Below are 17,990 nucleotides of genomic sequence, written 5' to 3' on the forward strand. Positions count from 1 at the left end.
ACCTGTATTTTGTGTTTACTTGTGTTATCTTTATCTTATATTTAAATTTGTTTGATCTGTAACATTTAAGTGTGACCAACATACAAAAAAATGGGAAATCAGGAGGCAGGCAAACACTTCCTCACACCACTGTAGTAGCTCTTTTCCAGTTTTACTGACCATAAAATGTAAGCCATCAGTGTAAATGACCAGATGTTGCCAATGGCACCCCTTTCATGTGAGCATGCTCAAACCTAGACCAGGATGGCTAGTGAATAACCAGCTTCAAGTGACCATTTATCCTATCTCCTATTGTAAGGTGGAACCAAAGATCTCAAATTTGGACTCATCAGCCCAAAGCGCAGATTTCTACTGATCTAATGTCCATTCAGTCTTTCTTTTCCCAAACAAATCTCTTCTCCTTGGTGTTTTTTACCTATTCTTTGACAATAAAGGCCCGATTCGCGCAGTCTCCTCTAAACAGTTGATGTAGAGATGTGTCTGCTACTGGAACTCTGTGTGGCATTTATCTGGGCTGTAATCTGAAGTGCTGTTAGCTTGCAATTTCTAAGGCTTATTAGCTAATCATAATAAGCTGTTAGCCAGTGAGCATGCACTGTTTTTACCCCTCAGCTGAATGAGGTATTGTCTACCTGTGGGGCAAGTGGGTGTGCGGCTCAGACACCCAACTTTATGAACAAGATAACTCAAGAATAAGTTGAAGTAAGATTTGAAAAATTTGAATTTGATTTGAAAAATCTTACTTCAGACCTCATTCACCTTGAGGTCTCTTAGGTTTCAGATGATACTTTTTCTGAAAATCTTGTCAACACGATAACACGAGAAAGATGTCAACTATGATTGATAAGATAGGTGTCTATACTAGGAGTCTGGTGGCACTGGCAGCTGCCAGTATTTTTAAAAAATAGTATGAGCAAGACTTCCAAAAAAGACTCGACTAGTTATTATCTGACTAAAGGTGAGTGGCTGAGTCCATAAACTCATCTGGAAAGTGTTTACAGAGGGCAAGGCACAAAACCACATTCTTGTAGACTTTTTTCAACCTGTTATTACCACTTTCTGGTGTCCTTGAGATAGAAGGCAAGTTTAAGGCATGTCCAAATTGGCTTTTGTTTTCAACCCAGGAAGCTACATCCATGTTTTATGCTGAGTGGGTGTGAAGTTTTTAACTGAAGGAGGCAAAGGTGGAACTTTTGGTGTTAATACTGTTGAAAATGAGTATCTAATCCGAAAGCAACTTTTAGCAAACCCGGGTTAGATATGACTTTTTTATCTTCCAGGAAAGCATTCTAGCTTGGAAGATTACCATAATGTGACCTATGACTAACACTGACTATTAGCACAATGACAAGGATGCAATGTTTACAAAAAGAATAAAAACCTCTGTGAACAAAATTATTTCCAGACATGAACACACTGACATGCAGTAACACATTCAAAGAGAATTTAAAATTACACTTAAATGATGACAAATGAACATATTTTGAAATGGGCAGTATATGTGTCAAACCTAACTCCACTTGACTGGAAGATACCTTTTTCAGGACAGTGCTACTATGCGTCACTCTCAACCAACTGGTTCTCCTTGCTTCAAACATAGCAAGCATTCTTCTCACTGACTTCCTTACCAGAAAGCAACTATTATGAATCATGTTCACTTAGGAGCTCATTTTGCATTATATAACCAAGCTTTGATTAAAAAATTTTCTCTTTCTGAAACTACCCTTTTGGATTGGTCCCTTTGCGTGTGCAGATTTCCACCTGCATTCCAAAGGATGCATGTTAGGAAAGACTGGAGTTGTAAGAGTGAATGTTTGTCTGTCTCCTTGCCTTTCATCCCATGACAGCAGGGACATTATCTTTCCACACCACCTTAGGGTACATACTGATATTACACCAGCCTGGCCACTGTTCACCTTCAGATTAGATCTCTACAACATACTTCATAGATGTTTTGTTCATTAAGTCATTGCTGTTTCTTCACATTCCATTAATAGTTTTGGTTAATTTTGCAATGCTTAAATAATTTGCATATTTCATATTTTTATTTCCATAATGTTGTTATTGCATTTCTCCATGATGTGGGAATAATATGTAGTACTTTCTGTCTGTTATCTATACCACACTCACTGCATCTCTATAGAGGTGCTACTGCCAGACTTCCTGATGGAGTTCAGACACATATCAAAATAACTGGCCACCACAATTTGATTCTAACTGCTGACCTTTGTTTCCTCTTTTAACTGTAGAAATGGTGAAAGAGGTAAACATAGTTAAAACTGTTATTAAGGGCAATAAGGGCTGTTGAAATAAAAATGCTTTGGGACTCTGTTTGAAAAAGGTCAAATATAAAACATATACAAAATAGGAAAACATAAATCAAAACCAAATATGTTTCTCCAATACATTTAAAATTAATCTTATTGGACATGTTATATGTCCTGTAAAATCCACGACACATGGGGAAGAAAATATAAAAGTGTGCTGTTGAAAAATGAAAGGATTTCTCTTGAGAACAAAATAAAAAGCTAAAGATTGAGACAGGTTACTGTAAGGTTATGTCATGGCCTAATGTGTCATGGCCTAATGTGGTCCTACAGTAGTGCAAACTACAACAAAGGCGACTTCAGGTGATGTTTGGATGGTGGTAGCTGTGTAAGACAAATTGACCTTAAAATTAAGGTTGGGTTTGGGAGCGGTGGTTGTATCAGCACTGAGTAAAATAAGTCAACTACAGCCTGCTCTCATGTATGTTTTTTTTTTCACATTCTCTTAAATTTGTAATGTACTTTTAACTTAAAACTATTTTTAAAGTCTATATTGTGTATACATTTATTTAACATGTGTGGTCTGACAGCTCCTTGGCATTGCCATTGTCCATCTTCTTAACTTCTTCAGTTCAGTTTTGCTATTAGAATCTGTCCCATCTGTCACAGGGTGAAAGGTGAAGTACCCTCCGGTTTCAGGTCGTTCTTATGACAAACAAGGAAATGTTCACAAAGAGGAAGAATAAATGGATAAACACATGATTTTAGACCACATGATTTAGATTCATGATTTGGCTATTCAAGATATCTGCCAACTGTGCTGCATTTGTTCATGTTCATAGACTTGAATTGTCCTTCTTTTTGTTTGTGTGTGTTTATTTCTGAAGCAGCACAACTAGAAGTATGTTTTTGCATATATGCTGATTCTTCAGCAGATTCTTCATCATCTTTAAAGCTTTTTTTCTGGCAACTAGAAAAAACAGCTTTATGTTTTTATGAATGTTGTTTGTATTACGTTGTGTTTTCCAGATGTATTAATTCTTTGTTTTTTCATCTATTCGCGGTTTTAGTTTCTTTGTGTTCTGTGTATTTATGTCTTGATTTTCTACATTGTCTATTTTTTGATCCAGTTTTTTTTTGTATTTGTCTTTAACGCTGGCTATCAGGTTCAGTTGTCTGTAAGCATTTGCTGTTTTCTGTTTGTGTACAGTGTATACATGATTAATTTAGTCTATTCTGTGTGACAAACCGTGCATTGTTGTGATCTCCCAGAGCCTCCAACTGGAGAGACTAATTATATCTGTACAAGTGCGGGTATATGTACGTGGTGGGATGCTGCAATCACTACTGCAGGCATTAGCCTTTGCGTGCCCTAGATGGACGACTTTTACCTAATTTACCCGATACCTATACACTGTGTATTACGGTTTCACACCCGGAAGCACTGCGTGCTGTCTTGTCTTCTTCTGGCACACAGGAGTTAAACTTCTGCCTCCATGTGGACAACTTATTGACATTAACCGTTCTGTGATCAGCCATTTGCGTTGAGGAAAAGCCGCGCTGGTGGGATTATTTTCGCGCAGGCAGAGCGCAGAGCCATCCTCGCCGTCACACGGTGACATTGACACACTCGGAGTGTTTGTGCTGCTGTGCCCAAGTTGGTGCTTCGGAGCGTCCCCCAGCCTCAGCAACAATGAGCGAATACTTCAGCCTTTCGGACTGCGACGTTATCGGCTTCGACCTGGACCACACGCTCTGCCGCTACCATCTGAAAGAGACCTCCAGGGTGAGTGTGCAGCGCGCGCGGCTAGCTTCACACGCACACAACCGTACGGTGGCCGCGAGGCGCTGGCTCGCAACACATCTGGAATAGAAACAACCCGTGGCTGGCCAGCGGGCTCAGCGGGCATCTGTGGCATTTTTCACTGGCATCAAGGCTCGCTGGTGAAAACGCTGGTGTGTGCTGTGGGAGGTTTGATGTGATGTGATGCTGCCGCTGCTGCAGTCACTCTGCGTGACTCACGGGGTGAACGTCGGCGGTGATGCTCACACATACATGTCTTTAAGTGTTTAAGTCCCCTCAGAGGCCTGCTGATAGCCAGCACATTTTCATACCCTTCTTCATCTGATGTCGTTAGAGTAAATAATAACAACACTGCGGACTCGCGGGGTGTTGCTGGATCCCGTGACATCGTATGACAAATAAATAACTGCTGAATCCTTGTTTCCTGCAACTTACCAAGGCCTGGAGTTCATTTGTTTTCCATCAATGTCAGATACGCACAGTTCAATTCTTTACACATATCACACAATGGATATGTCAGTGATAAAGATGTCGTCCAGTTTTAATAGACTAGTGTTTATTATCTGTGAGTGAAAACTAACTTAATGCCGTGATGTGGATTTTTCCTTTGATATTCACAAAGCATCGTACAGATATGTGTAACATGAAAGGTTTAAATACTGACAAGCTTAGTACGTGAACTCTCCAGTTTATAGTTACCTTCGGGTCTTTAGAGTCTGTGAGCACTATAATCCATTGGTTCCCTTTGTGGACCCATACTTTGTGCAGCTGTTTCTATGCTTATGCTGACTCATGGAGGTCATATTCTATAATAAGTATTTCTGTAAATAAAAAAAAATAAAAAAACCTGAGCGGTTATGAGCAATAACTAGTTGTTCTTCATTATATCAGGGTCATAATAGGTCTTTTTTTGGCAATGAGTCTGTGTTAACTTGTTAAGAAAAGAAAAGCATGGTTTAGATATGAATAAATAAACCCCCAGTATAAATAAACCCCCAGTATAAAACATGTTGAAAAAATGCTAATAACCTTCACCAGAGAAGAATGAGGAAAGTCTTTAGTATAGCCTTAATTTGGAATATAAACCTGTATATTTTTGGCATTCTGTAGCACTCTCTGTACACTTCGGTGTGTGATGGTATGTGCTCTTTGTGTTTACAGCTTATCTACGAGAGCTTTGCCAGATATCTGGTGGAGCATAAAGGATATGACAAAGACCTGCTGAATCTAACTCCTGCTACCTGGGATTTCTGGTGAGTCAGCAGCAGCATCAGTTTTGTCGGCCTAAAGCAAAATGGGACAGAAACACGTGTAATGAATATCTGACGATCCCTCAGGTACTACATTCATCTGATATTAATGGCTAAAAAAGAAGTAACATCTTTGAAGAACAGAATGTTAACCTGCACTTCATCATTGATGAATGTATCTTTCCCTCTGCTGTGTTGACTGTTAGTAGGCCAGTACTAACCCATATCCAAGTAAAATCAATATTCGCATTCAGATGTCACTATCAGCACCCACCGAAGTGCAAGCATTCCTATTCACAGTTTTCATTTGTGTGAAGCCCTGAAGGGCAGAGTACCATTCAACCTTACTGAACATTTCATCAAACCATAGTGCAGACATATCAATTTGTTTCAAACCACAAATATTCTGCCTCTCATATGTACAAAACCAAAGAAGTGTGGACATACTGAAAGTTGTATTTTAATCACTTTTAATCAATCAAAGTCATTGCAGGAGCTCCACTTTGGTGGTTTTCTTTTAACCCTTGTGTGGTGTTCGTATTTTTGTTACTCAGCCAGTGTTCATGGGTCTGGTGGACCCGCTAGAGTTTTGGCTTTCCAAATTAACACTATCAAACAATTTTATGTTAAATTACTCAACAGATGTTTACTTCATCCCAATTACAAGCCATATGAACAGCAAACATGGTTAATTTTTTCCCTTTACCTTTGTTAGATCACATTTATGAATTAATGTGCTTCTCGTTTTTCTTTTATATAAAATGTTATAAAAAAATCTGTTATAATCAAGTGGAGTGAGTGGAAAGACACAACACATTTACACGTGAAGCAATATGTTTCACAACTAAATGGGATCAGCTGCTCATCAATGGTGACATTAGGCCCAGGGTTGTAAAACAGGGGAGGTGGTGCACACACTTATCCCACACTGTCCTGATGGCAGGTAGCTTGTCTCTCTGCCGTCGAGCTGGTCTGTCGTCTCGGTTATCAAAACGGATAATCCTGGAAATTTTGTTGAAGTTTTCCAGAAACATTGATGCATGGAAAGGTTCTTGCCGGTTTCTTCATCCCACAGGGATTCTGTGGATTCCCCTTTGGACCTGAAAACTCCAGCAAGGATAAGAACCCCAAAGTAGGCCTTTGGGGTTCTTAGATGGATTTGGTCCATCTCCTTCCACCTCTCTCCAAAAACACACCTTCCTTCTAGATTACTGCAATCCAGAATAATTTTCTGGATGGAATCTGGGATGAAAAGCTCAAATGAAGACTTGATGTCCTGTCAGCCGTGTTGGCCCTGGCTTATCACAGTAGCAGCTCTGCAGGGTGGCTCATTTCTTGGGCAAGAAGACCATTCAATTTCACCAGTTATTGACATCCATATTTCTTCACTTGCTGTCTGGTGGGCTTGTTCTGGTCCTGGAGCTGGCTGCAGATGGGGTACTCGTCTTCGTTTTGTTACTAAATGGTGCTCAACCTCATCCTCTTCTTCAAAGTCACTGTCAGACTCAGAAATGTGAAATATTCTGAAACCTCTTTGTCAACATCATCATCAGAAGCCCCTCTCTCTTCCAAAATCAATTGGATGGCCCTCGCAGCAGATAATCTTTTGCCATCTTGATCAGTTGTGATAAAGAACCACACTGGCAAAGTCTTATTTATAGTATTATGCCCCTAATTTGCAGGTGGGACAGGGTATGAGAAAATAAAATTTGGATCCCTAAAGAAAGAGGGTAAAATGTGCGGGAATGTAAGAGCAGACAGTGTTGATAGTTGAATTTTCAACAATGTTGCAACTTTGTGCGGGAGCGGGAGGGGAAGAAAACACTATCAGCAGCACCAGAAAGGAGGAAGACAGAGTGTGGGAACACAGGACCTACACTTTCAACACTTTTATTAGACCTGGGTCCAGTGGACCCGAACACCTTGTATGTAATGTAAATGCGTGGGGGGAGGTACAGTATAAGGTCATTGAAAATTTGTTCAGATTCATGTTCTTCACAGAAAATAAGCCAAAGCCAATGAATTTCAGGTTGAAAAAATAATTAATTGTTTAATTTTTCTTTTGAAAAAAAACTGAAAACGGGTCTCACAGACCCGAACACCATACAAGGGTTAAGTATATCTTGAGTACTTTCACCAGGACAAAAGCATGAAAAAGAATGTCCCTTATATATTCTGTATAAAAGGTATGCAAAAGTTTTACATCTGAATGGGTCAAAATTTCCTCTTCAAAAGGGATGTCAGGACACAAAAGACAAGCTAATTCTTCAGCTAATTGGCTAATGCTAGCTGGATAAGGTAGTGATAGTGTTACAAAATTCATGTTGGTGTTTTCAGGTTGAAAAGATAATTAATAATGAATCAATTTGGAGTTGTTTTTGCACTTTTATGGCATCTACACCCTGATAACAGTCTTTAAGTTACAATAAAATGCAAGAAACTTTATTGTAATTTACCCACACATTATTATTTTTTTATCAGATTTACAAAGTTGTGCATGGACACAGTCTTGTTTAATAAATGTTAGTCGTCTTGTGCTTTTACACCTGTGGCTCATTCCCTCTCCCTTTATTAGCCATGGATGGATGTAAATTCACAATAGAAATGTGTGTTTAGCAATCTTAGATCTGATATCAGACAGCAAAAGAAAAACTACTCAAAGGAGAAAGAGTAATGGAGGCTATCAACTCTACATTTAGAACAAAAGGACCTGGCAGATGTAAAAAGGAAAAAAGTACATCAGTTCGCAGAAAGAAAACATCAGCTATTTATAGCACCCATTTATTAGGGTACAATTTGAAATGTGAAAATGTTGCTGTTAAATGTTAAATATGGCTTCACCTTATTATTTTGCTCAAGTCCAAAGGTCTTGCCTTGCTTAAAAAAAAGAGTTGTAGGTATGGTCAGACGTACGCCTGGTGTTGCTATAGTTCTACAGCACATTTCCCATTTATGCAAGTTTTTGTGCATACACATTCTTTATCCATCTGGCTGTGGCGTATAAGCATTTTCCACTGAACACACGGTGAAACCAACAATTGGTAGGCTCAACAGATGGCAAACAATTGCTTGACCACTGATTTTGTACTTGTAAATCAAGTAACTGCAGATAGTTTTTCTAACAGAGACTTTTGTGTTCAGTTTTAAAGGGCTAGTGGTGGATCTGGAGGATGGAAACCTTGTAAAGCTAGCGGAAGATGGAACTGTCTTAAGGTATGAGTCTGCATCATGACAGTTTCAGCGTTCACAGAACTTCAAAGTGAGATGATAACTTTATCACGGTTTTTCTTCTGTTTGAATAGAGCGACACATGGAACCAGTGATCTCAGCACAGAAGAAATCATCAAACATTATGGCCCCAAAAGAGAGTGGAATCACTTTAATAGCCTCAGTACCTCCTTCACGAGATCTTGTATGATGTTTACATCCATCTGTATCAATCAGTAACTGTAAGCTGTTAGCTCCTGACCTCTTAATATCTCCCATATCACTAGAGACCTGTGGGTTGGTGATGTCTTCTCCTTTATATGGAAATTTCACCTATTTGGGATACCTTACTGAATAATAATCTTAAACTGAATAATAAGCTTACAGCAGATTGCATGTGAAAAACTTGATTTGAAAGGTAATATCTTTCACTGTAATGTTTTTGAAACTGTGCTTTTTTAATTTGTGGCTAAATGGTTTGCCAGTGACTTGTTGGAGCTTAAGCAGTTGAGAAGCTAATGTATATTTTCTTTATATTTTTTCACAGTTTTTTTTTTACATTTCATTCATTTGCTAATATTTTCTTTTGGTCTTTGCAGCAAAATACTACTTCTATGATAACTACTTTGATCTGCCTGGTGCCCTTCTCTGTGGACGAGTCGTTGACATGTTGCACAAGGTCATTTTTGTTTTTTTACTGTGAGATTTGTAATATTGGTTGGCATTTTCATGAAGAGAACACATACTGAAACTTAATTTATGTTTGTTTCTCAAACAGCGAGGAAATGAGGTGAATTCTGACTTTTGGAAAGACATGGTGGCTGCCATTGACCACAATTACAACACATCTGCGTTCAGAGGTAAGAATTTTATTACAAACCTGCATACATTTTAGATTTCTTATGAGAAGAACACAAATTAACACACATAGGTAATCTTTCGTTTTCAAATAAGAACTTTTATTCCATGTTTGGTCAGTGAGTGGTACATAACTTAACACATCCAAGGAGACATAGTTGTTTAGAAAAAATGGTTTGAATTTTTTTTATCTTACGTTCCTTTCCTGATCACAGTGCTTGTGAGAATGTGCTGATCTCTAATGACATATAGTACACGTTTGCCTTCTTGTATGTCTTTTTATATGTATATTACAGGAAAATTCTTAAACAACAGACATTAATAAAACAAACACAAGTAAAAGACATGCTGTAAATGTTACAGGCAGTTGTAGAGCACCACTTAAAGTATCATGTATCTTATGTTGTTATGTTTCATGGATTTTAAAATTCCAAAGGCACACACAAAGTAAACTGGGGAAAGTGATCATTTTTAATCTGCAATAAATTTCTGAACAACTTCTTAGCAAATTGAAGACATTTAATGAGGCGGTTAAACCTTTAAAACTTGTAACCACATTTTTCTTTAATCTGCAATCCAAATTCTGAACTTTGTAAAGTGATATTTTTCTCTGAGTATTTAAATGTTTTATAAGGTTTTGAGGTTTATTTGGATTTGTGAAATCACGTTGAGGCAATCAAGAACCCAGAGAAACCGCAGTGAACATTATCGGCAGCAAATATGCCATTACTCTCCTCATCAGGGACCTGAATATAGACTCTGTCACCTGTATACAGCTGGAGAACAGCACTGCCTGCCATCTCATCCAGGAAGCCTTTGTTGTACTCATCATAGGTGAAAAGAACTGGCTCCTCATTTCTGTAGAGGGCCACCAAAGCATTGGCACCATTGACATGAAAGTGATAGCTGAAATAGTAGAGGCCTGGGACCTGGCAGGTGAACACGCCACTGTGAGGGTCATAATGGTTCTCGCCATTGTACAGAATCTGGTTAAACTGAATAGGGGTTACCGCTGGGGGGTAGGCCGTGGTTAGCACAGCACTAAAAGCGGACATAGGAGCCTTAATCATCTGAGGCATCACAACCTCATGAGATTTGATTGGCATGCTCTTCTCATGGTGGTAGACCATTTCTCCTGGTGGACCAGGTGGTCCAGGAGGACCAGCAGGACCTGGGAGACCATCATGACCTCTGGAACCAGGAATTCCAGGAGGACCATGGGGACCAGGAATTCCCTTAGCTGTCAAGCCAGCTGGGCCAGGTGGACCTGGAAGACCTGGATGACCCTTGAATCCAGTGGGACCTGAAGGACCAGGAGGTCCAACGGGTCCCATTGGTCCAGGCAGTCCAGACTCACCGCTTTTACCTGGTGCTCCTGGGGCGCCAGTGTGTCCCTTTGGCCCTTGGGCACCATTAATACCTGGGAGTCCTGGGGCACCTTGATGGCCTTGTGAACCCTTTGGACCTTGAGCACCATTATGACCTGGGATTCCCGATGGACCTACTGCTCCAGGGGTACCTGGTTTTCCAGTGAAACCTGGAGATCCCTGTTCTCCTTTGGTTCCTCTTGGGCCCGGTGCACCTACCATGCCAATGTCACCTTTGGGCCCAACTGGGCCTGTCTCACCCTGAAATCCTCTTGCACCCTGTGGGCCAGCTGAACCCATGGGACCAGTAGCACCTGGCTGACCGGTAAATCCAGTTGGGCCTGGCTCTCCTTTTTGACCAGTAGTTCCTGGACTACCGGGGGCTCCTCTGCTACCTGGAATTCCAGGTTCACCTGTTTTGCCAACACCTGGCATGCCAGGTGAGCCTGGTTGACCAGCAGGACCCTGTGGACCTTTTACTCCCATTGGTCCAGGCATACCTGGGGTGCCATTCTGACCGGGTTTTCCTGGTGCTCCTGTGCCTGGTTGCCCAGTATGACCCTTTGGCCCTTGCACACCCATTGGTCCAGGTGAACCATCTCTTCCAGGCTCACCAGGCTTGCCAGGTTCTCCAGGATAACCGGTGGCACCAGGTTTACCAATTCCAGGTTTTCCAGGCATTCCAGATGGGCCCATTGGCCCAACAGGCCCTGCTGGTCCTTGAACGCCAGGAACTCCAATGCCTCTCTCTCCTTTGGGTCCATGAAGACCAGGAATTCCAGGATGTCCCTTTAAACCAGGCTCTCCTCTTGGACCCATTGCTCCAGAGATCCCAGCTGGTCCAGGTTTTCCAACAGAAGAAAGTCCAGCAGGTCCAGGAGATCCAGGGGTACCAGGTGCACCTCTGTGACCCATTGGTCCAGTTGCGCCAGGCTGACCTCTTTCTCCAGGCTTTCCAGGGGCGCCTGGTTTTCCAGGGCTACCTGAGACACCAGGTTTACCTGCTTGAGTGAAACCAGGTGGTCCGGGTGGTCCAGGTGGGCCTTGTGGTCCAGTGTGTCCCACACCACTCTTTCCAGGAGGTCCAGGAGGTCCCATTGGTCCTGGCTCACCTGGAGGACCTTGAGGGCCTGGCTGGCCTTCAACAGCTAGGGATTACAAAAACCCACAAAAAAAGTAATTAATCAGTTGATAGAATGTATATGTCAAAATGTTATTATGCCTCCGTTTTTTCTGATTTTAGCTTTTGGTCAGCTCTATCTTTATCTTTGAATTTAGTAAATGTATTGATGAACTGAAATTGAATTTATATGTTGAGATAGTGGCTTCATAATAGAGCATCTTGTGTCCATTTATTGTACAGCCTTTTATGACCCTTGAATAACCCTGACATCTGATATCTTCTCCATAAGATCACAATCTGACTTGAAACACTGATCCCTGTAAATTGTGGAGTGGGTTTTTCACAGCATGATCTTCACAGCACAGTAATCTGTGGTGTTGCTCCCACACAGTTTATGCTTGCTGGTATAAGACCCAGTTGTACCCTCTCCTATGAACAGCAGCTATATATGTCCACCCAATACTGCACCCATCCTTTTCCTGTACTGCCCATGCTAGTAAATGTGTAGTTGGTGGCATCAAATCAACATCATCTTAATGCATTTCGTGCCATATAAAGTACAATACAAGTACAAGTAATGGCTAAAGTGGGATGAATATGTGTGCTAAACTGGTGTATAATGCCAGTTTGTAGTGGAAGTTAGTGTTCACTAAATTTACAGCTATAATATAGGTGTAGTTAAGCATAGTTCCTTTTCTCCAACAATACAAACTATTTATAGCTTTACTCCAATTTAACAGTAGATAGGGAGCATCATGGACAAAGTTGGCAGTTTGTTCTTCAAACCTAAGGTAACACACATAACTTCCAGACAGTCTAGTTGTGTTGTCTCTTGACCTCTTAACATCAAGCAGGTTGCTAGCAGACTGGTTTGGATTAGGATTAGGTTCACATATACCATGTATCAGGAGTTTTTGTCTTTTTTGAAATATGCAAATAGAAATCGTTAAAAAATGGGGGGTTAACTGCAGGATCAAAATGCATGTAAGAGATTTGATTTGAAAGGCAACATTTTTTAGTTTCTGAAAATATGCCCGTTTGGTGAAAATCAACCCTAACCTCAAGTCTTTTGCAGATGACATGGCTGAGATTAAGAGATTACATTTGTTGTTCATGCATTGGAATTTTTACTGATGACTTAAACTTACATGTATTATTTTTCAGTTTGGTACTATCTTAAAGTTAATTTAATACTTTTAGTGAAAGTAAAGTAAAGGACACAGTTTCCAGAGCTGTCTACCTTTAAGTATCTTTATAAATAATATAATTATCATTTTCATTTCTACTGTAAAAATGAAAACCTGAGCACTCTGAGCTTTAATATTAACAAGACAAATCATTTATATAAATGCTGTAGCTTTTCATCATAACTCTGGATGCATCCTTGTCAAATGAAGCCCTGTCAGAGAAACAAATCAAATGGTGCTGGCCTCTCTTTTGAGATGGTGTTTTGAGAAAAAAAAGTTCTCTGAGAGGGCTATCATTTTCCTGTCACATAAAGGCTGTGCTTGAAACCTCACAGGAGATGTTTGTCCAGAAGTGGGAATTTTTGGCAGCCAAGAAAACCACAAAATGAAGGTGATGATACTGGCCTCGGTAGCTAACCCCTGATCTGAACTGCGTGTTGCCTGTAAACACTGTGCATGGTTAGGCTCACATTCCATGTAGTGTCATTATCCACGCTCAGTTTGGCTGCTTCAGTAAATACCCCCTCAGTCTGACTCTTGATTCTGTCTTTTATATTAGAAAGACTGTTTCCATTCTTTCAGCTGAGTGAAGGTCCATTAAATTTGCTGTGGTTTGTTTGGGAGATTTACTGTTTGAACTTATGAGAGCATTTCTCCGCAGCCTGTATAGGTTTTTTTCCCCTTGTAATTGTATGGTGTGATTTTAATACCACAAGGCACTTTGCGAGGGCGTGCCTGCAACGTGGTCGCAGCATCTGTTTTGGAGATTTGTCAAATTTGAGCTTGCATTGTTGACTTTGAAATCTAGATTTACGTAAAGGCACACAAGTCAAACCACATCAGAGCAAAGCAGCAGAAATAAGTCCTTCTGAAAGTTTGACTCTTTGTTTTGTTGGGGTATAAAATTTAGTTTTAGGCATCATCTTGGTTGCTGTGTCATAACTACTGCTTTGTTTTTTATGACACATGCAGTATACACAGCTTTCCTCTTTAAACTTAATTTATCCAGAGCACAAGTGCTTGCTTACAGCCCTACCCCACCTTTCAGTTATATACAGCGGTACACAGCAGTTTACTTGGCCTGCTTGATAGCACTTAATTAAGGAGGGTGGCACTTTCCATATGTATATGAGTCAGGAGTTTGCCAGGATATGTGACATTCGTAGCGATGATAATTATGATGAGGATAATGACGTGTAGCTTGTTGAAAGATTGTCTTCAACCTATGTAAAAGGCTGCTGTGTTTGCAGGGTTCATGCAGGTTATCAGATCAGCGGTGACAGCTCAAACGGCAATTTTTGTCGTGAGGTGGTGACTTGAAAACCTTGCTTTGAGTTTCCTTTTTAAACCTCTTAATGTCCACCAGGTTGCTGGCAACCAGTTTATCGTAAGGGACGGAGTTAGGCTTAGGTTCACATCTCCTCCCTTTATATGGAATATTCAGGCTAGCATACCCAAACTGGAATCTTGTAACAGTATGAGGCAAAAATGTCTGTAAAAGGCAAAATCTTCAAGTTTTTAAAGCTATGCTTATTTAGTATGTGGCTAGAACCCTGCATGGTTTGCAAGCAACCCAGTGAATATTATAAGTTTTATTAAAAATTACTACTATTTTATTTTGGTCAAGTTTTTAAACCTTTATACCTTTTGTAACTTAATGTCCACCAGGTCAGTGCTGACCTTTGTAGAGTTTGGTGAACTGTACGCTTAAAATAAATGTATGCCCAATGCAGGATCTTGTAGTTTCTGACAGTATGTGGCTAAAATGAAACCCGACCATGACCATGACCCTGGTCTTCAGTAACCTGGTGGGCATTAAAGATGGTAGTATTGGAATGATATGGCTTAATTCATCTTATTCATCATTTGTACTGTTTCCCTCATTTTTCCAGCAATAGAGCAGGTTACAAAATATGACAAGTGTCATCTATTCCTTTTTAGCACTTTCATTTGGTTTTAACTGCTCAACAAAAATGTGATGGATTATGAAACTGATGGAGTCTAAAAGAGGTGTGCGTTCCAGCCTGCAGTCATTTGAACACTGGGCTTGTCTGGAGTTAACATACTAAAAGAAATAGATGCACTTTTTGCATGTTTTTTTTAAGGCATGTTTTCTATTCTGGCTCCTCCTCGATTTGTTATTGGGATTTTTATGAAAATAAAACACACACAATAAAACTCACCATGACTCTTGACAGGGTAGGGAGTCTTGCTCACTTTTGGGACATGATAATACCTCTCAGGCGTTGCCTCAGCTAATGCTAGGAGGACGAGGAGGAGGCTTGTTACCCTCAGGTCCATCTTGTGACGCTAAACCTGCAAAGACAAAAAAGAAAATCACTTTTATGAGAAAAAGCATCTTCACATACAATCAGTGCAAGTGGAGGAGATGGCCAAAAATTAAACTGGCTTGTCCTTTAAAAAAAAAAAAAAAATCATACATCTATTGATTCACTGCTAGAGGAATATTTTGTTGGATCGGCACTCTCAGGTGCAATCTCTCTCCTGGTGTAAACCCAGCTGCAGCACATGGCTCATTACAGTCAGCACTCTGACCCACCTCTCAGTCAGAGCCAGGCTCCAGCTGGGAATCCCCTGATACATTCCCCTGAAATCAGGCAAAAGCCACCTTACCGGGAAGGTTTAGGCCTCTGGAGAAACAGTGGGGAACTTGGGAGGCTGCTGTCCCGGCGTGGTGCTCGTATATCCTTAGTTGTGGAGTCTCTCTTGACTGAGCGGCTGCTGCTGCTTCCCAGGGCACTGGGCTCAAGGTATTTATACTGGTCTTTAGCAGCGTGGAGGATCTGCCTGCTGGAAGTTCCTCCCTTATTCTGATGTCATCTTTAATGATGGTGCCATGTCACTTGTCACTCTAGGGTGATTTTCTCTCTCTCTCTCTCCTCACTCCTTCTGGTTCTCTCTGTCTGTGCGGAGCAGCAGCAGTCAGGGGATTCCTAGCAGACTTTCTATGGGTGACATGTCCCAGTGAGGGTGATCTGTGAACATAACACCTTTAACAGCTCTTTTGACTGGCACTCTTGTGACAGATGTCTGCGTTAGTGTCCCTGTTTAGCATTTTTAATTGCACAAACATAGGTGTTTTCTTAAAGTCTAAAAACATCAAGTTATTGACTAAGTGGGTTGTGACGGGATGTTTTTTCTGGAAAAGTAAAGACTGCAAGTCTGACAATATTTTCCTCCAGTCGGAAGGCTCTGTACTGGTCAGGCTGTGGTGTGCTATACGGAGCAGACAGCTATTTTCAGTCACATTGGGTTAAATGTGAATTTGCACCCATCTTTTAATGGGTGCTGGAAACTTTCCCTTTCTCATGTGTAATTTTCAGCAGACTGTGTGTATTCTTCTAAACGCATTTCCAAACTCAGCAGTCTGACCTTTCATTTGTGTTCAGGTTTATATTTCTCAGAGTAAAAACATGTCATGATGCTGGCATGTTTATGTCTGTATATTGTCTGTGTAATTTTTGCAAACCAGTCTGTGGTTTTTGAGGCTGAGATCCACAGTGCAGCTTTGAAACACCAGGAGGCAGAAGTGAGGTTTTTTTCTAAGACGCTCACCTGCTTCGTCCTGTGAGAAGCCTCCTGTTTGCGCTTCAGGCTCAGGGAGCTGGGTGCTGCTCTACCAGTGCAGCTGGAGGATAGCTGGAGTGAAGTTATTGTTAGTGTGGGATTTTTTTTTTTTTTTTTTTTTTTAATGGCAGTCTGTGTTACAGAGAAAAAAAAACTAAATTGTGTAATTGGACAATGATCTAAAGCTACATATCTGAAAAAGGCATTCTGCTTTAGTTTTAATGTTTAACAACAGTCATTTACTAATCATTTAAGATCAATGTTTAGACAAAAATAATAAAAACATATTAAAACCTTCTTTCAAAATAAATGATCACTTTGCTGTCTGCAACACATTTTTAAAAAGTTGTGAAAGAGGCAGCAATAATTGTACGGTTTTTACTAAGTTAACTACCTTTAATTTAGCAAACTCCCACCGTAAGGGTGTGTTTTAACTGATGAAACTGTGTCGTACTCAGGCTCGGACATCTGATTGCTGCCTTTTATAAGTTTATTCCACAACCATAAACTAACACCAGTACAGTAACCGTGCCTTTACAGATGCCAGGTAATCAACTGAAAGACACAAAATAAAACAACCATACAACATTAACAAAGCAACACTATTAATGACAGTACAGTTTAGTAATAGTCATATTTATAGCTTTAACACGTTACTTGGTTAACACAGAAACTCACCAGCTCGGCTTCATCAGTCATAACAGCGATATCAATGAAAAGAAGATCCGGCAGGTAGGATCTATGAGCGGCCGTTAACACGTACCATCCCAGACTTAGATAAATCACTCCGTCTTAAATAAATTTGTCATTTAAAGCAAATATGAGTCTGGCTGATAATAAATCACAACAAACAAATTGGCATGTTAGTAATATGGGAAGAAACCACACAATAATAGACTAGGACAGTTATCTAATATCAAGCAAAAAAATAAACAGTAATTAGGAGAAAAAAAAAGAGCATCCCAGAGAAACTGAATCCCTCAGAAGTAAAGATGAGAATGAAACACTTTTTGGGCAAATAGTTTCATAGAGTAGTAGATTTTAAGAGAATTCTGGGATTTTAGCATTTACAATACATAATAGAAAACAATCCCTTTATGCAACAGATAGGGCTGAAAACCAATACTGCATGATGGTGATGATTATATAAGTCTTTATTGTCAACATGTTTGAAGAAAACGTGGTCAAGGCCCTTTTTCCTTCCTGTACTGTACCTTGAAAAAACATATTTTTTGCGCTTTTTAAAGTGGGGGATGTTTATACATTGCTTCAGGGTTAGAGTAGGTTGTAGGGAGTTGTGATCTTTGGGTCTTTAGACAGCACTACATCATTCTGGAAA

At 40.2% G+C, this 17,990-nt stretch overlaps 2 protein-coding genes across 3 annotated transcripts in view; one reads left to right on the forward strand and one right to left on the reverse strand.

The window, feature by feature from the left end:
• Window positions 1-3,733: 3,733 nt before the first annotated feature.
• Window positions 3,734-17,990, forward strand: part of nt5dc1 (5'-nucleotidase domain containing 1) — an 88,156-nt gene continuing 73,899 nt past the window's right edge. The window contains exons 1-6 of the mRNA XM_085373431.1: window positions 3,734-4,053; window positions 5,233-5,324; window positions 8,463-8,534; window positions 8,624-8,733; window positions 9,128-9,207; window positions 9,307-9,388. Coding sequence (XP_085229557.1) covers window positions 3,961-4,053; window positions 5,233-5,324; window positions 8,463-8,534; window positions 8,624-8,733; window positions 9,128-9,207; window positions 9,307-9,388 — 529 coding nt within the window. The 5' untranslated portion in view covers window positions 3,734-3,960. The remainder of the gene's footprint in view (window positions 4,054-5,232; window positions 5,325-8,462; window positions 8,535-8,623; window positions 8,734-9,127; window positions 9,208-9,306; window positions 9,389-17,990) is intronic.
• On the reverse strand, window positions 10,049-15,364 carry col10a1b (collagen, type X, alpha 1b). 2 transcript variants are annotated; one of them, XM_085373428.1, is made up of 3 exons: window positions 15,247-15,364; window positions 12,675-12,680; window positions 10,049-11,901 (listed from the first exon to the last, which is right to left on the reverse strand). In XM_085373428.1, the coding sequence occupies exons 1-3, from the start codon at window positions 15,362-15,364 to the stop codon at window positions 10,049-10,051; spliced, it is 1,977 nt and encodes a 658-aa protein (XP_085229554.1). The 2 variants fall into 2 exon arrangements, with proteins under 2 accessions (XP_085229554.1, XP_085229553.1); XM_085373427.1 differs by lacking the exon at window positions 12,675-12,680.

This window comes from Diplotaxodon limnothrissa, linkage group LG15 (assembly GCF_057381915.1).
Source record: "Diplotaxodon limnothrissa isolate DT_005_m linkage group LG15, D_limnothrissa_male_GT1.1, whole genome shotgun sequence".
NCBI classification, from domain to species: domain Eukaryota; kingdom Metazoa; phylum Chordata; class Actinopteri; order Cichliformes; family Cichlidae; genus Diplotaxodon; species Diplotaxodon limnothrissa.